General features: G+C 28.9%; 1 protein-coding gene across 1 annotated transcript; it reads right to left on the minus strand.

The window, feature by feature from the left end:
* Positions 1 to 1,061: 1,061 nt before the first annotated feature.
* Positions 1,062 to 19,244, minus strand: LOC129989491 (zinc finger protein 883-like). The gene is made up of 2 exons (XM_056098063.1): positions 19,107 to 19,244; positions 1,062 to 3,486 (listed from the first exon to the last, which is right to left on the minus strand). Exon 2 carries the CDS (start codon positions 2,948 to 2,950, stop codon positions 1,235 to 1,237), a length of 1,716 nt encoding a protein of 571 aa, XP_055954038.1. The 5' UTR covers positions 2,951 to 3,486; positions 19,107 to 19,244; the 3' UTR covers positions 1,062 to 1,234.
* Between the last annotated feature and the right edge of the window lie 3,972 nt (positions 19,245 to 23,216).

The following is a 23,216-nucleotide window of genomic DNA, read 5'->3' on the forward strand; positions in this document are numbered from 1 at the left end:
AAAAAGCTAGGCAGACATTAATCAACTAAAGATTTTATAACAGCTGTTTTATATTAATTTCCATTCTATCAAATGCAATTTGTGTTTCAACGTAAAATCATTTATTGAAAACTTTATCTTTATCTTTGTTATAACAAGAAAATAGTCCCTTTTTTAAACAGCTGTTCATTTTTACGTATTATACCAAGTTATATGAGTAAGGTCACGAATAAATAACACTTAATATTTGCATTTATAGTTTTATTAAGAAAATACTTTTATACTGATTTTTTCATTACTTAAAAAATAGATGACTCGGTCAAGGTAATTTTATTTTAACTATGCATGAAAAGTTATTTAATATTTTTCATGGAAAATTATCAATAGCAGTTCAAAGTAATATCATTGCTTTTACACTACAAAATGACAAATTCTTGGAATATATACATATTCCGAATAATAATATAATTCCATATAATATTACGAATGTAATATTATTTATTGGAATAATAGAATCTTGATTGAGAGAAAAGAATTAAGAATTTATTTAAAGCTCTGATTCTGAGAATATTATGAATTTCAATGAGAAGTATTCAATAATAATTTATGACCAACCCATAAATATATTTTTAATATTAGAAGTTATAATTTACTCTACTTATTCTAAAAATGGAATGAATCAAAATTGTTTCTTTTGTTAGAATCTTGATAAGTTTAGAAATTTTTATATGAATAAAAAACAGTTCAAGAGGTATGGCTAAAGAATTATTAATGGATAACGTTATTTATTGAAGCTGTGGAATATTACAAACTTTATTTGCAGGTATTCTTCATTTTGTTCATTTAATATTTCTTGATTAGGATAGAAGAATATTTATACTTTTTGCTTAAGATTTTGTTGAGTTAAGGTTTTAAGTTAATATAGGAATTACATTATGTTTTTCCAATAATATTCTGGATTATTATTTATTATGTATGAATAAACATAAGAATCAAATGGTTTTTCTTTTGTGTAAGAATATAAATGTAATTACAAACGATTAATCAGATAAAAGAATTGTTACAAATGACACATGCTTGTTTCTCCGTAAATGTTTATTTAAATCCTAGTTACTAGAAGATGATTTATTATACATTCACGCATGGTTTCTCTTTTGTGTGAATCAAAAAAGAAGATAAAAGAATTATTACAAATGACACATGCTTGTTTTTCTGTAAATGTTTATTTAAATAATAGTTACCAGTAGATGATTTATTATACATTCACGCATGGTTTCTCTTTCGCGTGTATCAAAATATGTTTCTTCAACACCCATTTCTCAACAAAGGATTTATTGCACACATCGCATGTAAATGGCTTCTCCTTAGTATGAGTCCGCGAATGCCTTTTAAAATTTGTGTAGTATGAAAACTCTTTATAACACAGATCGCATGCATAAGGTTTCTCCTTAGTATGACTTCGCAGATGTCTTTTTAAATTCGAGCTGTCAGAAAATGCTTCAGAGCACATGTTACATGCATACGGCTTCTCTTTCGTATGTGTTCTTAAATGTCTATACAAGCTTCCTCTTACAGAAAATACTTTATCACACATATCACAAGCGAACGTTTTATCTTTCGTCTGCGTCTGCAAACTCATTTTTAAATTCGAGTTTCCAAATTTTTTTTTATTACACAAGTCATATGCTAATGAGTTCTTTTCTGTATGCGTCGGCAAATGTCTTTTCAAACTCCAGCTGTTAGCATATGTTTTATGGCACACGTCACATGCATACGGTTTCTCGTTCGTATGAACTTTTAAATGCCTTCTTAAGTTCTCTCTTCTAGAAAATATTTTATCACATACGTCACAAGCAAACGATTTGTTTCTCGTCTGCGTCTGCAAATTAATTTCTAAACTTGAGTTTCCAGAAAGTGTTTTATTACATATTCCATATGCAGATAGGGTCACTTCTGTGTGCGTCTGCAAATGTTTTTTTAAACTCCTGTTGTCAGCAAATGCCTTATCGCACACCGCGCATGCAAATGGTTTCTGATTTGTATGAGACCGGAAATGCCTTTTTAAATTCGAGCTGTCAGAAAATGCTTTATCGCATACGCCACATGTATACGGCTTCTCTTTCGAATGCGTTCTTAAATGTACAATTAAGTTCCCTCTAATAGAGAAGACTTTATCACACATGTTACAAGCAAACGGTTTTTCTTTTGTGTGCTTCTGTAAATTCATATTTAAGCTCGAATCTTCGGAAAATGTTTTACTGCCACACGTTTTATCATCATATGCAACTCGTTTCTTTTCTGAATGCGTCCGTAAATGTCTTCTTAAACCTGAGCTGTCATAAAACGCCCAACTGCACATTTCACATGCATACGGTTTTTCGTTAGTATGCCTCCGAGAATGTTTTATTAAACTTGAACTTTCAGAAAATGCTTTATCGCAGACATTACATACAAACGGTTTCTCTTTCGTGTGCGTCCGTAAATGTTTCTTCAGACTTGAATTGAAAGAAAATGCTTTAGAACAAATAACGCATATATAGGGTTTTTCTTTCGTATGAATCCGCGAATGTTTGTTTAAATCAGTGAGACGATAAAATGCTCTACTGCAGATGCTGCATGTATATGACTTCTCTTTCGTATGTAGCCATAAATGTGTTTTTAAAGTCCATTTTACGGAGAATGCTTTATGACATATTTCACATGCAAACGGCTTTTCTTTCGTGTGTGTTCGTAAATGTATTTTTAATTCAGATTTGTTAGAAACTGCCTTGCAGCAAATGTCGCATGTGTACGGTTTCTCTTTCGTGTGAACCCTCAAATGTCTTATCAAATTAGACAATCGAGAAAAAGCTCGACTGCAAATATCACATTCATAAGATTTCTTTTCAGCATTAACTTGTAATTCTTCCTTTGAAATTTCCTGCTGAGTATTCGCTTGACCATATAAATCATTAGCACATGACGCTTCCATTACGGTGGTAAAAAGTACGCGAATTTTTAAAACAATTCGTTAAAAAAAGAAAATCTAAATCATAAATTATAAGCAGACAATTTTGTTTTAGTTTTCGTTTTCGAACGAAATTTTAAACATTCTTTTAAATATTCCTAATATTGCTTGCATGAAGTCTCTTATGTTCGAATGGAAAGATTTATTTTTAAATTTCTTTCATGGAAATACTCTTTACCACTTGAATTAAAAGCGAAGCATTTCTCTTTTCTGTTTGCATATCAAATTGTTTATAAAACTATAACAATAAACAATAAAGAATATAGATAAATCAAAACTTTTAAAAATCTACTGGAGGTATTGCTGTTTCCTCGTATGTAGTGCTGAATCCCATATAACACACATCGTATTTTGTAATCTGGATTGTTGGATCTTGGAAAACCTCACATTCTTATAGTTGTCACTTCAATCTCAAGAAGATCGTGTGGCCGTTATGCTTGTCAGGGCCCACTTCAGAATATTACAGTCCTTGAAGGTTCCACGTAATGAAAATCCGGAATCTAAATAATAACATAAGATAATAAGAGCAGTTCAGATCTATTAAACATTGTAAAAATTATCTTAAATTTCTAAGATATTTCTTAGCATTTAAACTATGCGAGTATGTTCGGAATGAATTTTTTGAAAAAGGTTCGAAAATAGCTATATTTTTGAATATTTGCATAAAAAGCAGTGAAAAAAGGGCAACTGAAAAAGCACTGAAACCAAAACACACCAGTTAAATGCCAAAATTTTTCTTTTTAAAAAAATGGAAAAAGTACATTTACTTGGATAAATCTATACTTATATATAAAGCTCAATGTGTGTGTGTGTGTTGGCGCTCTACAGAAAAGACCATTTGACCTACAGCTACCAAATTTGGTACCTGTATACCTTGGAGGTCGGGAATGTGCACCTGGGGTCCCTTTTTTTTGAAATTTTAATTATTAATTAAAAACTAACTTTCCCACCAAAAAAATCCTTTCATTTTCCCCACCGCCAAATGAGTAAGGCTTCAGTTTTTTTTTCCAACAGTCATGAGGCTAGGGCTAACATTTTTCGGTCGATTATTTCAAACGATTCTGTTTATTTTCTTAATGTTTTATGCATTTAAAATTAAACATTGTTAATGAATCGATGTTTCAGATTCATTCGGAAGTACTTTTGAATTAAAATAAAACAGATTAAAGGAAATTAAAAATGTCTAATCTACATAGCGTTACCCCAACTGTCGTAGAAAAATTCACGCATTTGCGTTACCGTAACTGGCGTTGAAAATTCACGCATGCGCATTGTATTCTGATTGTTTACATTTCAACGGAAGCGGACTCGATTTAAATTATTTTTAGGTTAGTTGTATGCTTTTGTAATTAAATTGTATTTATGTTAGTTTAAGTTCATCGTTTTTTAAGTAATTTTTTTAACCTGTTTTCGACCAATTATTTTAAACGATTCTGTTTATTTTCTTAGTGTTTAATGCATTTAAAATTAAACATTGTTAATTAATATACCTGCTCAAGATGAATCTGAAAAAATTTTGTTGACAAATTCTTGAGATATTACATAAATTAAGAAAGATATTCTTTAGTGGCCATAAGGTTTAAATGCTCAGTGATTGTTTTCAGTAATTCAAATTACAAAAAAAAAAAAAAAAAGCTTTGTTTCAGTAAAAAAATATAATTATATTAATTGCAGATTAATCATTTCCACTTTAATTTAAAGCATAAATTCTACGGGGGCTAACGGAAAATTGGAGTTACATTATGACTGAAGGCCTTTATAATATTCTGAGTGAATTGAAATTTGAAGTTTTAAAATATTTTAATGAAGAAGCTATTAAAGTAGAAATTACATAAAATAGTTAATTAATAAAATTTTAACGAGCATTAAGATTGGCGAACCGGCTGGTCGCCAAAGGCGGCTAGTATAAGTATAAAGCAAAAGTCTTCTAGTTTAGAGGTTAATCAAATGATTAGCTAAAAATTTGCAGATAGCTTAAGAAATATATTATCTAATTCCTGAAGTAAAACCTGTATTTCTATCCATTCTTTAAATATTGGGCTTTGATTGATAAATAAGAAGAAATTTTCAATTTTTTTCCCTACATTGTGAAGCACTAAAATAGCTGCACAATATTTCTAAATGAATACATTACTTCAAGAACTACAGTATACATTGAAAAATTATTATACCAAATTTGAACATAAGAATATGCGTCAGATTTTAATTTACGAGGCTTTTCGTAAGAAAATTTTTATCAAAGATTAGAATGTGAGAAAATAGCATTAAAAGATATACAAATGTAAATATAAGAGTCAATGTAGCTTCCCGAAAACTAAACAAAAACTCTAACAGTTATATATATTTGATTAAACATTAATGATATTAAATAAAAAAAAATATTTCATAATTTCGCAAAAGCTTTCGACTTTTCTTCGACATAATTTCGACTTTTAAACGTAGTCACCAACCGTAATAGAAAGGAAATCAATTTTCACATACAGGGAGATTAAAAAAGAATGTCCTAAATTTAAGTGCCATCTTTACAAAAAAAAAAAAAAAAAAAAAAAAAAAACGTGGCGCAGCTGTTTTTTTTTAAGCTAATTCAGACCGTTCTAGTCCAGATAAAAGAATATGAAATCAAATCCATGTGTAAAATGATTCAGTTTCTATAACGCCTGTCATAAACATAGACGGTTGTCTGGAAGTGTTCTCGCGGTGGGCACACAGTATCCCTGTGCTTCCCTTGCTTGGGATTGAGGAGTGTCAGAAATCCCTACTAATATCTGACAGTATAAATGCATAAGGATAAAACTTTCATCAGCTTTTCCTCATTTTCGCTCTGTGTGTGCTCGTCGCTCCTGCTTGTGCATAATGTGTGCCTCTCTGGGATGAAATAAAACGATGTCAAAAAATCGAAAGTCTCTTCACTGTCTTCGAAATTGCCTTCTGATTAAAAAAATTATATTACATTACATTATATATATATGTATTTGAAATAGCAATCTTGTTTAATTAGGAATGATAGAAAGAAAGATATTTATTTTCTTGTCGATAATGAATACATTCATCGGAATTGAATGATATATAAAGGAGAAGCACAAATAATATTTATTTATTTATTTGCTTTTTTTCCCAAGTGTTTTAGAGTAGATAATTTTTTTTTTACCGCCTTCAGTAAAAAAAAAAAAAAAAAAAAAAAAAAAAAAAAAAAAAAAATTCTTAGCTGTCTGACTTGCGAGCATTCAACATACAACTGGCCATGTGAAAAACATGGATTTTCTAGGTTCAATCCGCACTTGAAGTGATTGACTTTGCTCCTTGTTGATGGTTATCGAGAATGCTAGTCAAATGGGGAACTGCAGTCGTTTGAAATCAGAAGGCATGTCGGTGGGAAAAATGGAAATGCGGACATCTTCTCCATTCGACTTTCCGTTAAGAATAATTGCCTCGATTTTTGCTGTACGTAGGTCTTCTGATTCTGATACACGTGATCGGTTAGCGCAAAAAACGTTGTCTTGCCGAATGTTGAAGCAGGTGAATTTGCAATTCGTAAACAATATGCTACATTGCTCGCCTGTCGTTCCTCGTTTATTTCAGAAGCTTGAATTTGCTTATTTCTATGTACTGCGCTTGTTGATCTAATAAGCGGCGAACGTTTGGGAGACATACTGTTTGACGAAGCAATTAACACAATAGAGTCTTGTATAACCGAAAAATCGTTTGTCAATTCACTGAATAAACAGAAAAATTTCTGTTTGCACTGGGAAATTTACCTTGATATAACTTATTTTAATCTTAATCTATATAAATTACGTGTCACGTTGTTTGTCCGCGATGGACTCCTAAACTACTTAACCGATTTTAATCAAATTTGCACACCGTGTGCAGTTTGATCTAACTTAAAAGATAGGATAGTCCTTTTTTTGAATTTTTAATTAGAATTTTAATTATTAATTAAAAACTAACTTTCCCGCCAAAAAGATCTTTTCATTTTCCCCACCGCCAAATGAGTTAGTTTCCAACTAACTCATTTGGCAGTTTTTTCCCAGTTTTTTTTCCCAACAGTCATGAGGCTAGGCTTAAGATTTTTCGGCTGATTATTTGAAACGATTCTATTTATTTTCTTAATGTTTGATGCATTTAAAATTAAACATTGTTAATTAATCGATCTTTCGGATTCATTCTTAAGTACTTTTGAATTAAAATAAAACAGAATAAAGGAAATTAAAAATGTCTAATCTGCATAGCGTTACCTCAACTGGCGTAGAAAAACTCACGCATTTGCGTTCCGTAACTGGCGTTGAAAATTCACGCATGCGCATTGTGTTCTAATTGTTGACATGACAACCATTATCAACGGATGATTTAAGTTATTTTTAGGTTAGTTGCATGTTTTTGTAATTAAATTGTATTTATGTTAGTTATATATTTTTTGTATACGCTTATAGTTTTAAGTACATCGTTTTTTAAGTAGTTTTTTTAACCTGTTTTCAACCGATTATTTTAAACGATTCGTTTTATTTCCTTAGTGTTTGATGCGTTTAAAATTAAACATTGTTAATTAATCGTTCTGGTCATGATGAATCTGAGAATATTTTGTTGACAAATTCTTGAAATATTACATAAATTAGGAAAGATATTCTTTAGTTCCCATAAAGTTTAAACGCTCAGTGACTGTTTTCAGTAATCATATTCCAAAAAAATGCTTTGTTTCATTAAAAAATATTATTATATTAATTGCAGATTAATCCTTTCCACTTTAATTTGAAGTATAAATTCTACGGGAACTAACAGAAAATTAGAGAGATACATATTACGTTATGACTGAAGGCGTTTATAATATTATGAGTGAATTATATATCAAAATTTGAAGTTTTAAAATATTTTGATGAAGAAGCTATTAAAGTAGGAATTACATAAAATATTTAATTATTAAAATTTAAACGAACATTAAGATTTGCGAACCGGCTGGTCGCCAAAGGCGGCTAGTATATATATATATTTGAAATTTGAAATAGCAATCTTGTTTAATTAGGAATGATAGAAAGAAAGATATTTATTTTCTTGTCGATAATGAACACATTCATTGGAATTGAATGATATATAAAGGCGAAGCACAAATAATATTTATTTATTTATTTGCTTTTTTTTTCCAAGTGTTTTAGAGTAGATAATTTTTCCCCCCGCCTTCAGCAATAATAATAATAATAATTTCTTAGCTGTCTGACTTGCGAGCATCCAACATACAACTGGCCATGTGAAAAACATGAATTTTCTAGGTTCAATCCGCACTTGAAGTGATTGACTTTGCTCCTTGATGGTTATCGAGAATGCTAGTCAAATGGGGAACTGCAGTCGTTTGAAATCAGAAGGCATGTCGGTGGGAAAAATGGAAATGCGGACATCTTCTCCATTCGACTTTCCGTTAAGAATAATTGCCTCGATTTTTGCTGTATGTAGGTCTTCTCATTCTGATACACGTGATCGGTTAGCACAAAAAACGTTGTCTTGCTGAATGTTGAAGCACCTGAATTTGCAATTCGTAAACAATATGCTACATTGCTCGCCTGTCGTTCCTCGTTTATTTCAGAAGCTTGAATTTGCTTATTTCTATGTACTGCGCTTGTTGATCTAATAAGCGGCGAAGGTTTGGGAGACATACTGTTTGACGAAGCAATTAACACAATAGAGTCTTGTATAACCGAAAAATCGTTTGTCAATTCACTGAATAAACAGAAAAATTGCCGTTTGCACTGGGAAATTTACCTTGATATAACTTATTTTAATATAACTATATATATAATTTACCTTGATCGGCATTGATAATAATAATACTATGAAATAAACTCTTGACTACTATGAAATAAACTATTGACTCTACTGTGAAATAAACTCTTTGTATGTGTGAAATAAGCTCTGAATTACATGTGCGGTTTGATGCAGTCAAAATATTGTGCGCCTTGAATGACAATATCTTGTGTAGATCAGTATTCATTAACGAAAAGAATATATATGTATTGCTTGTACTAAATATTTTTGATTTCATTTCACTCACATTGATTGTCGTCGATGATAAAAATGTTATTTTGTTTGATACATGTGCGATTAATTCCGAATGACATGTACCGTTTGCCGTATACTTTTCGTCAATTATCACTTTCAAAATAATGTTGAAGAATAGAAACGTATTTGTTTGTGAATTTTATTGAGTTCAAAATAAACGCTAGTAATTCTAATAAGCCTATAACTTTCGCGGAAGTGCAACCAATAAGTTCGCCAAGTTTTATCACAGTCGATTGAACCGTACGGCAGCGCATAAGGTACGAATCAACAAAAATTCATATTATATATTTATATTAGAATTTCATTTCGATATACTCTTTTACTAACGTATTTTCATCAGTATTTGAGTTCACTTAAAATTTTAATATAATTAATGCTGTGAAGGCAAATACTTTCCTTTAGTACGATTTGGTGCGTCTGGATATCATATCACATAAAGCTGTAATTTATATTACATATGGGAAAAAAATCATTCCTTTCCTTACCGAAATGTAACCAAAGAGAATCTAAAACAGTTTTTGAAAAATCGGCGTTAAAAACTGAAGATGTTATATTTTAAAATAACAAATATCTATTTAGAATTAATAATTATAAATGCCCAGAAAAAGATAAATCACAAGAGCATCCTATACATCGTTTCAGCAAGTGTCTCAACATTTAATTATGCCACACTGATTAAGTAAAAATAATTGACTTGAAAAAATTGTGCTTAAGTGGATTACATCGAAAATGAAATTCTGCCAAATATTACTTTTAAATGATTGAAAACCGATCGTCTTTGGCGATCAGCTGGTTCGTAGGAATTAATGGTAGCTAAAAACTTTCAATTAAATATTTTATATAACTTGGTCTTAATGGCTTCTTCGGCAAAAATATTTTATGCTTCAAATTTTGATAGATATATAATTTATATTATTCAGAAATAAGTCTTCTGTTGCTCTAAAGCTACGTATTTTACAATGCATTTCCTTTCATTTCTGTCAGCTGCACTAAAGCTTAAAAAAAAAAAAAAAAAAAAAACAGATACGCTCTGCTGTTTCTAATCTTTTATCAATGTAACCTAATTTCTAACCTAAAACAATGTGAAACTTGATATTTCCCTTCATGTTAACAGTATTTGAAAAATAAATTTAAATCTTTTACAGATTCTTCTTAAAATTAAATAGATATACAGTTTGCTTTTTTGAAATCTACTTTACCAGTAGAGATGACCAATAATGAATTTCACTATTTTGCACTTTTCGTTATTTTTTGTATTAATATCCATAGTAATATGGATTGTAAAACAAACACGAAAAAATATCTACAACTTTAAATGTGACTTTATCAATAACTTGGGTGTTCTTTCAGAATTCTCATGTTTTTGATATGTTTAATATCAAACATATTGTTCGTGATATGTTTAATATTCGTTCAGAATTCTTAATACCTTTGTATTTTCATAGAAAAATATGCGTAAAATATTATTTATAAGAAAAAAATTACATAATAACAAAACTGGTATAATTTTTTCCGTAGTTTTAAGGTTACCATTTTTGTATAATATTTTTTGGAAGTAATAGCGGTAAGAAAGTTAACATTTAATTAATTAAAAAAAATCACTCTGAGGTACATATTCCCACCATCCAAAGTATGTATATCCCAAGTTCGGTAGCAGTAAGTCAAATGGTCAAGCTAATAGAGTATCAACATACACGCGCACGCACGCACGCACACACACACACACACAAATACACATGTACAATCATTTTCATTATAAGAAAAAGATGATACTTTTTTCGCTCTTTAAAGAGAGAGAGAGAGAGAAAACCGTCGTCATTATCATAATAATAATAAATTATTTAAATAAGTAGAATTAAGAAACAAACTAAACTTTTTTTTTTCATTATATAATTCCTTATGTTATGAAAAACCATGCATGTTTGAAGCTATATACATTTGTAGCAGTTAACTAATAGATTTCCATGATTCTTCTACACATTTTAAACAATGCGTTACTTAGACAAAAATGATTTTAACATAAATTATCACATAAAATTTACATAATCAATACTGTTATTACAAACGAAATATGTAATTATCTTTGAAATATAATGCATATTTTAGGGGGGGGGGATCTCAAAGAATTAAAGGGTAATAAAGATGTCTAAACAGGATATTTTCACGTATGGAATTTGTATACTATGTGTTAGAATAATGAAACCTTGAGCAATGACAGGACCCTATATTATGACTTTTTGCTTCAGATTGTTACAATTACAAATCAAGTAAAATGATAGTTATTACAGCTGCTTTCTTTGCGAGATAATAGTCTCTTTGATTTGATTATAGAATTAGAAACTGATTTGAGGTCCTATTGAACAAAATCCTCTAAAATTCATCTAACCTTATTTTTAAAGTATTTAAATAAAATTATTATAGCAAATTACAACCAAGCAAGTTTCCTTTCTGAGAGGATATAACATGTTTTGTTACTTGCTATCAAGCAGCGAAAGGATACCAATCTCATGTTAAATTTTATGCATAATGATATCTCAACAAAAGCATTTATTTTTAAATACAGCCATGTAGCACTTTCATGCATATATGATTCGATAAAAAATGCTTCTACATTTGTGAAAGAACTGCCTTTTATTAGAGCCTAAATATTAAATGAAATGTCAGAACAATTTTTAAAAATTTTAAATATAATTCTAATGTTCCTACGATAATTCCAAAAATATTAAAACAAGCAAAATCCCTTTTACATCATTTCAAAAAATTTTTAAATTGCCCTTAATGATACAAATTTAAATTGCCCTTAATGATACAAATTTAATAACTGTACAAAAATTGCTAGAATTTTGACAATTTTTTAAATATATTTATTGTCATGAAATTCAATCCCTTTTCATTGTTTCAACAAATAAAATGTCAATAGAGTTTACAGAACAAATACAAAGGAGAATTACAAAGCTATGCAAGTTTGAAAACAGATGATCTAAATAGTCATGTTCTTAATAGTACACAGGTATTCTAGATGACTTGATTTGAGCTTTACAATGGCTTACATATACAATCTTTCTATACACAAAAAGCAGAGCAGTTAGAAAGATAATAAAATAAAATGACTTTAATGCCTGTCGCGGTTTGATAATTAAATTGCTTATTTTCGTAGAATCATAAGCATCACGTCATGCATAAGAAATTCAGACAAAAATAAATAAAACTATATTTCTAGCAAACCTGCAAGAAAACAAAACTAGGTAATTTAAAATAAAGTAAGAATACTTGAGGGTTTTGGTTTCTTTTAGGATAATATACTAAGAAGCTGATATTTTCAAATGAAGTCTAGCTAACTACATAATAATGGCAAGCCAATTGAAAAATATCCTTTCAATTTATTTCTTATATTCACACACTGCCAATAACTTAACTTATTAAGTTATTTTGGGAATTAAGACTCATTTAAGAAAATTAATCCATTTTTCTTTTCATATAAGATTTCTTCGATCTACTAATTAATTTGCTTATCTATTAACTAATTCACAAATCAAGATATTCTTTGTTATTTATGGTATTTCATTGAAACATTCAAACTCTTATTTCATTCAATCACATACAAACCTTCTTTCAACAGCATGATTTGCCATATTAATACCTTTAAATAAAAGTTGATAATTTATTTGGTTGTTAATTCTTTATTATTTGACCAAAATATTTATTACAAGATGATTAGAATAGGTGCAAGATTGTTAAAGTGGCACGGCTTGAATATCTGTCTCAATTTGATGTTTAATATATTCTCGAGTGGGAATCATGAATATTAAATTATGCACAAGAATTTTTTTGAAGCTAACCGAAAGCAGAATTTTTGGAAAGCCAACTGGTCACGAAAAGGAGCTAATAACAAATAAAAATCAAATGAAATGAATATTTAAAAGAAAAGATTCAGATAAAACATTAAAATGTCATATATGAAGTAGAGAATCAAAAATAGGCTTTCTCTTTGTTATTATAAATTTCATAAGAAATTAAAATTGCCTTGAATTGTATTAAATCTAATTTTCATGCTACACTAAACCAACTGGAGTGATCTCCCGAAACTTCTTCACAAACTGTGTAATAAACTTGTCATGCCAGAGAATCCCTTGTATGGCATTATCATACAATAATTATGAAATACTAGCCACCTTTGGCGACCAGCCGGTTCGCCAATCTTAATGTTCGTTTAAATTTTAATAATTAAATAGGTTGAACCGGAGTTTAATCCCCTTTTTCGCCAAGTTGCGATAACGCGCCAAAGCTGGCAATCTTTATTATGCACTATAATTGAACATCTGCTCCTTTGCTTTTGAACATTTCGAAAGGCCGTTGTTGGCGATTTTTAAAAATTTTGCCAAGCAGGGGGTTAAACTCCGGTCGTACCATTAAATATTTTACGCAATTCCAACTGTAATAGATTCTTCAACAAAATATTTTAAAACTTCAAATTTTGATAGTTATATAATTCACTCATAATATTATAAAGGCCTTCAGTCATAACGTGATCTCTCTAATTTTCTGTTACCCCTCGTAGAATTTATGCTTTAAATTAAAGTATAAATGATTAATCTGCAATTAATATAATAATATTTTTTACTGAAACAAAGCCATTTTTTTAATAATATGATTACTGATAATAGAGTCACTGAGCGTTTAAACTTTATGGGCACTAAAGAATATCTTTCTTAATTTATGTAATATCTCAAGAATTTGTCAACAAAATTTTCTCAGATTCATCATGAACAGATCGATTAATTAACAATGTTTAATTTTAAATGCATCAAACACTAAGAAAATAAAATGAATCGTTTAAAATAATCGGTCGAAAACAGGTTTAAAAAAACTACTTAAAAAACGATGTACTTAAAACTATAAGCATATACAAAAAATATATAACTAACATAAATACGATTTAATTACAAAAGCATGCAACTAACTTAAAAATAATTTAAATCATCCGTTGATATGGTTGTCATGACAACAATTAGAACAATGCGCATGCGTGAATTTTCTTCGCCAGTTGGGTAACGCAAATGCGTGAATTTTTCTACGCCAGTTGGGGTAACACTATGCAGATTATACATTTTTAATTTCCTTTATTCTGTGTTATTTTAATTCAAAAGTACTTCAGAATGAATCTGAAACATGGATTAATTAAGAATGTTTAATTTTAAATGCATAAAACATCAAGAAAATAAACAGAATCGTTTGAAATAATCCGCCGAAAAATGTTAACCCTAGCCTCATTACTGTTGGGAGAAGAAAAAAACTGAAGCCTTACTCATTTGGCGGTGAGGAAAATGGAAGATTTTTTTGGCGGGAAAGTTAGTTTTTAATTAATAATTAAAATTTCAAAAAAGGCACCCCAGGTGCACATTCCCGACCTCTAAGGTATACATGTACCAAATTTCGTAGCTGTATGTCAAATGACCTGGCCTGTAGAGCACCAACACACACACATTGAGCTTCATTTATAAGTAAGTATAGATTAGTTGTGGAAATAACATTTTTCAATTTTTGACATTATGAAGAGCTGCGATAACAAAATCAAAAATTGAAAATTTGTTATGCATATTTCTTAAAACTTTAGTCAAAATTAAATTATATAAATTAATGCATGCAAGACAGAATCCAAATGGGTCATTTTGTTTATTTAAATACTATTAACACATGCTACCTGCTTTCTACATATTCATAGATGTCAGCAAATAATCATGCTATGTAAACACAGTTGGTGTGCAAGTGCCATAAACAAGCAAAACAAAATAAAATAAAGCAGAGTAAAGCATGTAAAAATAAATTTTTTAAGTTTCCCCTATCAAAACAAGCATAATGCATTACATATAAAAATTATAATGCAGAAATAACTTTTGGAATACAATTTAAAATATATTTTTTTACTTAATCAAAATATTCTTCTATTAGCAATATACAGATAACTCGTTTTGAATTTCTAATTTAAAAGGATAATCTTTTTTTTTATTTATATTCACTCACTATTATTCAAAATAAATTCCTAATTGTGCTGTTACATTTCAGATTATTTGTTTCATAATGATACAGTTGTGGCCAAAATTGTGGAAACCCTCTAGAAAAAGTTCATTTTTGAAGTATCATATCTATAATATATTAGTATTGCTATAAAATTATATATCAGCGAAAAGATAACTTAATTATAAATACAATGCAATAAAATTTGTTTAATTATCTGCATTTTATTAAAAGTTACAGATAGATAACAAGGGAAAAGAGGCAGAACTTGCTTCATTTGATATGAGTAGCTTTTCTTCAATTGAATGCAGCCAATCAGCTTGAGTGTTTAGAGAGTCAATCAAGTATTGTTTTGTTTCAGCAACGAATTAATCAGATTACAGTAGGATTACACTCACTTGATATCATTACTTGATTAAACTTGATATCATTTATGGAGTTCAAATAAAAGCATTTGTCAGTGTATTAAATTATTGCTAGTAAATTGGTTATTTTTTTTTTTATTGATTTCTTTCATTTAACAAGCATATAAAAAATGAAATAATAGAAATGGCACAAAGAGTTGACTGATCACTTAGAAAACGATGTAAAATAGTGCTCTTACATGATCAAGGCTATAATTATGGAGAAGTTAGAAGAAAAGTTGGTGGAAACTTAACCAAAGGTGGCATTTCAAAACTTTTAAAGAGATATAGTCTCACAAAATTCGACTCAGTCTCTACAAAACAAAACTAGTAAAGGAAGAAAAAGATGCACAACATCAACTGATGATAGGAGAATTGAAAGACTAAGCTTATATGATAGAAGAAAATCATTTGTGAAGAAGAAATGGCACATATAATGCAAAAGTTAGTGAAAGGTCTATTCAATGCAGATAGAAAGAATTTGGTCTAAATGGTACAATTTCACAAAAAAAAAAAAAAAAAAAAAAAAAAAAAAAAAGGCAATTTTTATCTTTGAAACAAAGGTTGAAAAGATTAAACTATGCTAAAACCCATGTTAATTGGACAATGGAGCAATGGGACAGTGTTATTTGGTGTGATGAGACCAAACTCTCCCTATCTGGTAGTGATGGCCCAAAATACAATGCGGAACACCTAGTTAGTGTCATGATATTGGGTTGCATGATATCAAAAAGTGTAAGTAGAATTTCTGTGATAAATATTAATATAAATGTCCACAAATACTTAAATGAAATACTTGAGCCCAAATTGAAGCCTTCATCTCATGATATTTTCCAAAACAATCAAGTATTTATATTTCAACAAGTTTCAGGTCCATGCCATGTTGCTAATGTGTGCAAAAAGTAGTTTGAAGATAATCAAATTCCTTTAATGGAATGGCCTCCAAATAGCCTAGATCTAAACCCAATCAAAAATTTCTGTAAGAAGCTGAAGAAACTTGTTTGTGAGCAACAATGCAACAATAAAATCCAGTAAATTGATGCAATAATTAAATCTTAATTTCACAATGTAACAGCTGGTGAATTTTAAAACTTTGTTCACACTCCATGGGTGTACGGCTGTAATCAAAGCTAAAGGTTACTCACCTAAGTATTACGTAGCACTGCGAGATTGTTTGTGTATCACATTTTTTTCTATGTGTTTCACCTTTTTTTTTTTATAATTTATACCATAATAAAATTTTGTTCATTAAAGTTATACCTGTAGTTTCTTGAATAATTACATTTTCTATCATATATAATGTTATGGTATTACCTTTAAAAAATCTTGTAAGTGTTCTAAACTAGTTATTAAGTAAATGCTAAAAGACAATAAGATTGCAAGAATCAGAAATTTCTGATCTCATTTTAAAAATATTTAAAGAAATTAACTATTGTTTGTTATTTTTCTTCTTCTTTCAATGAAATATAAAATGTAGCATTTTATGATACAAATCAATTTTCAATTATATTGAAAAAAATATTGTCTGCTTTTATATACTTGTGTATATTATCTTTTTTTTTTTTTTTTTTTTTTTCCTTCTTCTTCTTGCAATTTAAGTATTAGAGCAGACATCAGCCAAGAGAAAGGCCAGATTAATAAAATTCACTTAAATTATATATATATATATATATATATATATATATATATATATATATATATATATATTTAACTTGCAAAATTTACGTCTATTATTACACAGAAGGAACAAAATAATACAAAAAATTATTCTGTATATAAATATATTACAAAATATAATTCAAAATTTGAGCAACAGCTTATTTTTCACCTTGGCAAGATAACAGATGTCTGTTTAATTAATTGGTTGATCACAATACAAATCATGATAAGAAATTTCTTTGAATAGCAAAATATTAAATATTTCCAATAGTATTTAGTAATCAAGTAATAAACACTTGTTAAACTTGATATGTTTACTTTTAATGAGTAGAGATTTTTACTTTTATGTAAATTATCCAGTTCGGAAAATTTTTTAAATTTATTTTTAAACATAACTTAAAGACAAGTGAAACATGCTTCCACTTCCAAGATTACAAAAGAACAAAAATACTCATAACAAGTGAATTTCCCATGGCTGATAATTTTTACATGATATTGTTAATAAATATTTTTGGTATTTTATTTTTATTTAGTTAATCTTCTTCAAGCTATTGAACGTTACTGATGTGCATTTAAACAATTTCAATGTAAGAAAAGATGCATATATCTTAAGAGTTAAAAACAGGTAGTCAGCAACTAATTTTTAATTAACTTAGGTTATCGATAAACATTCAAATAAAAGTTGTGAATTCCGTTAAGATGCAAATTTGACTATTTTGATTTATTTTTCTACCTTCATATGTAAGTGTGGACGATCTGAAGCAATGAAAAATTCCTTCATCTCCACCTCTACTCTTTTAGAGCAACAGGATTTCAAGATTTTTATCTTCCATACAACATATCAAAAGGAAGGGTAAATTCCAATTAAAATTATTCTAGTTACTGTGTTTACCAGATAATGTGCAAAACATTATAATGTTATATATATATATATATATATATATATATATAGAACTGAATGGAAGCTGGTTTTTGGTGCTAGGAATTATGATTATTGAAGATCAGAAGAAAAAAAAAATCAAGTTATGAGAACTGTTTGCATTAAGTAATCCTCCTATAAGTAATTTACCTAAACACAAACAATTCATTGATATATTAAAAAAATGAAGAGGAGATTAAAACCCCCCTTCTGTATGGACAAAGATTTAATTTGAAGCAAACTATTCTTCACTTTCATTTTAGACACACACACACACAAAAAGTGAATTTTCACAAAAACATCCAAAATTAATTTTTAATTTATGTTTATAAGGACAATTTATATAATCTATCAGGATGAACGTAAAGGAAGGCTAAATAAATATCTTGCAAAAGTACATATTTAATCTTTACTCAGTGATTACCTTAAAAATAATTAACTATGAGGCTTATTTTGTAAATAAAGTTCCCCTATGCACTGTAATAAACATATGTATGAATTATCTACTTTTTCCCAACATATCTAAATAGCTCAAAATTTTTCAAACTTAAAAAAAAAAAACTGCATTTTTTAAAAAAATGTGATAACAGATAATAATTAAAAAAAACAGTTCAATTAGCAATAAAATAATTCAATATTCATGCCGGAAAATAGGAATATTTACATAATAAAATGCAAACATATATCTGCAAATTGATAATCATTCTTAATGATAAATGCAGAGGTGATAAATCCAAAAATAATTCTATTATTGAATAATCTATATAAAATGCTAACAAGATATAAAAAGACCATAACTACTTTAACAATAATTTTTACAATCGTGTAATCAATTTATTTTATATATACACAGTGAAATCAAACTGAAAAACCTTTCACAATAAACGCAATTCTTTTCAAAAGAAAAATACAAATTAAATTTGGGGCTCAAATTTTATTTTATGATTAGTGAAACAGATATTTAATTTTCAACCTGCGAAATTATTTTAGCAATTCTAAAATATGTAATGTAAGTAATATTTTAAAATAAAATAGTATCTTTTGAAACACGAAATATATATAAATTGATTAAACTTACAAAATAGAATCAGCTACTCTCTTAAAATTTTAAGAAAAATGATTTCTAGTTAGCATTTATTAACAAAAATTATTTTTTTTTATCCATCGAAAATATTCGAATTTTCTTTAAATTGCGTTCACAACAACCCACTTGGGCAATCCAGTAAGATGATGCATGCGCAGAAAGCAGATGCGCATGAAGAGCAAAACAACAAGTTCTTGTGTCTAGTACTTGCACAAATACTTGTCGTTTGTGTGCCGTTTCGATTGATTCTGGTTAAATGTAAACTCTGATCTCGGAATACGAATTCGAATTAGTGTCATCGTTCCGGGACTCAATTTAGGAAATTAGAAGTAACAATGATTCAAAAATTGGCCCGTACTGAATTTAGTTTAAAAGCTTGACCTCTCTTCAACGTTCCAGAATTATTCACCCCTGAAAGCCAGAAAAATGTTACACACTAAATTTAGATGATGTTGAGACACTTCTAAAAGCAAGGAATACTTCCAAAGCAAAGCATAAAATGACGATTAGAGGGAAATTTAAACATTTTAATCTGAAAAAAATATTTTGACTATTTAGAAATTTCCTTAATTTGCATTTCAAAAAATAAGCCATGTGGACATCTAGTAGATATAAAATAGGAATAAGATATAAAATAGGAAATTGTCCCTTACTAAGCATATAGTTACGATGTAAAATCCCTCCCCTGCGATAATGGATAACGATATTTTATTTCATAAGAAAGCTCGAAAATACAAGAAACAAAACACAACCGAAGTTTAAACAAAAACAATAATTATGAAATCAAAAATACATAAAAATCAAGACGTTATTAAACAACTAAAACGGTACACCACACTCAAAAGGAACACATTGGTGATAAGATTAGAAAGAGAGATTTCATACGACTACTCTCTCCAGCTCTATCATGTTTTTATAGTCTCTTTGAGAGAACAAGAAGGATATTATATCTTCATTCCTAATCAATATATCGAAAAATTCATCGTCAAGGCTATGGTGTCATTAATCCGACAGGCAATAAAAAATCTGTAAAATTATCTTCTTTAACACGAAACTAACTGCTCAGAAAAGTAATAATATAGATTTGTAACACTTCTCCCCTCTTCATGGACTGCATGTCCTGGCAATCTCATTCCCCAACTATGATCAGTGGACCAATATGGAACTAAATGATTGATATAATAACAGTTTGGCTTGAAACTGGACAACATCTTAACTCTTTTGACGAGATCGACCAGTTTTTTTTTACAATAATATAAAGTCCCTCCTAATTTTGAAGCAACTTCAAGCTCAGGCCTTTCCATCATTTCGGATTATAAATACAGACTTGTTTCATGGATAGTTTTCAACATCTAGCAATTGCAACTCAAACTCTTATACACTGAGATATAGATTTCTTTATTGGAATAAGGTTTGTAGTTTCGAATACAATTGGTTTTGTACTTTTTTTATGCTTTAAATATTTGGGTGTTTCGTTTTTAAAAAATGTTGCCTTCTTCAGTTAATATAGTCCAAGCCTGCAACTGGTAGCAACGGCCCGGGGTTTGGAGAAGCATCTTGGCAAAAATGACCTAACAGCTGAAATGAAAATGAAAGCCATGAGCTTTGCTCATATTGAGTCAAATTATGGAATAGGGAGTATGAAAACTGGTTTTGTTGGTTGCTAAAGATTGGCACCAAATGGAAAACAAGAAAATAGAAAATAAAATTATCAATGTTTCTGAGGAAAAAAGAAATGTTGAATCAATTTATCGAGTGGAGTTGCAGACAAACCTAGAAGAGGAAGCTTTAAAAAATATTAATTTAAGGAATATTTTATGCATTCCAAAGATAAGATGTAATATGTTATCAGTGCCATGTATAATGAAAAGGGAAAATGAAATTGTGTTAAATGATAGAGAAACATTAATATATGATAAAGATGATGAATTAATTTGATTTTTTAAAAAAATGGAAAAAATGATATGATTTTTATTCAGTTTGATAGCATTGTAACATTATTAAGCTTACAATTGTATTAATTAATTGGAAATATAATTTTACTAGTATTATTGTTTCTTTATAGCAATTAATAGTAATTCAAATTGTTATATAGTTTCTTGCTCTCGGGTCCACCTTTTACACAGAAAATTCGTATCTTGAGTAACGAATGGCATTTTTGCAAGACCATCTACAATGTTTAACGCATATACAGTATACTAGATTTATATAAAAAAATTATGTCAATCTCACTGATAATTAAAATTATTTAATGCGATCTTTTACCTAAATATTTATTAGATGCATTTTGCAGAGTTAAAGTCACAGCGAATTTTCGGTATTGTAGTCTTATTCTAAGAAAAATTCAATCCCCACAGAAAAAACCATCTTCAAATTTCTTTTTTATATAAATAATTGAATGAAAACGGCCAAACGAAATATTGGTGTAAGTGAACCCTGTTATGGCATATATGCATTAATAAACGATCTTTCTTGTTACACGAGAAACAAAAATGCATTCTATGCTGATATAGAAATAAGAAGGCGAACGTATTCTTTCTTGATATGTTCACGGAAACAAAGGATGCGAGGCTTTCACTGAAGTACAAGTGCTTGCTTGGTTCCAAATAAGGTGATTAAAAGAGCTTTCATGTCATCCTGTTCTTCAAACTAGATGTGATTGAATAGATGTAATATGAGCAAGATATCTTAAACCCGTATTCTCTTTTCAGATTTTTAAATTGAAGAAGAAAACCTTTTGCAGATATCTGCAGTCTGAATAGGTCTGACATTTAGTCTGATTCTAATGGTAACCATCTAAATGGTAACACAATTGTTCAATTTAAAGCATAGTATTTTTAAATTTACGAATAGCACAGTATTGATATCCTACATACGTATAAAAGAATTTTTTTCATGTCCTGCCGCCTAACAACATTGTTGTTGAAAGCACAGTAGTTTTAAATTTGAGAGAAGGGATTTTAGCGTTTGAGAGAGGCCTTTTGTAGTCTCTTGAATCCTAGTTTGATTACCAAATGCAAAAATAATGTAATAACAAACGAGGTTTTTACATGAATATTTAAATCTTAAAAACTAAAAGATTAAATATATAATTTAGGATTTTTTGTAAAATTTTATCACTCGCATACTGTATAAAATTAATAACAAAATAATTCCATCATAAAATATTAAACTACCTTTGTTTTTATTTGTTGTAATTAAAATGTAAATATTGTATTACATTTCTTCGTAAATTATCATTTGCTTAAACACAAATGAATTTTCATTTACTTTATGTTTACTATCATAAATTTTTTTCGGGATTGTCACAAAATGTTATTACATCATATGAAGTTTATCTTATTTATTAGCGATTGTAATTATTGATCAGAGAAAATAGTCTATTTTAAATTATTACTTTTATAAATAAAGTATATTACTTATATAATCGAAGATTACTTATATTATTTCAAGGATTTCAGTAAATAGTCGAAAAAGAACAATATATCAAATTTGATTGGTATGCATATGTTACCGTCAACGCACGAAAGCCGGCATTCTATAGAATATCTAGGTACTTTATTGGATGGCGAAAACTCGATGCAATGCATTTTAATACTGATCGCAAACATGTCACACATTTGTTAGGCATTCTATTGAATATCGAATTACTAGCTGGCAAAGTATTAAATGCCTCTCCGATGTAAAAAACTTCACCCTATTTCCTGTAAAAATGTTTCCAAAAATTTAGAGGAGATAATAATCGATAGTGGATAAAATCAACATAATGATGACATGCTAAGCATGTACCTTGCTTTTTCCATCTTTTATTTTCTGCAACAATAAAGCTGGTGGCAATAAAAAAAGATTCATTTGACTTGGCGTAAACATCAATTGTGGCATGCCAACGAGTCAAACGTACTCATGTTGCAGCTGCTGAATTCAAAGTATCAAATGAAAAATTCAAGTACCTTAACATCGATATTGTCAGCCCTTTACTATCTTACAAATTTTTTTGATAAATGCTGAATATCATCAATGAATTAACTCGGTGTATTGAAGTTGTTCCTTCGGAGTACCAGATTTCATTGTAACTCCCTATCGCATGACTTGGATTTCTAGATT

Source organism: Argiope bruennichi, chromosome 10, assembly GCF_947563725.1.
Source record: "Argiope bruennichi chromosome 10, qqArgBrue1.1, whole genome shotgun sequence".
In the NCBI taxonomy this organism is placed as follows: domain Eukaryota; kingdom Metazoa; phylum Arthropoda; class Arachnida; order Araneae; family Araneidae; genus Argiope; species Argiope bruennichi.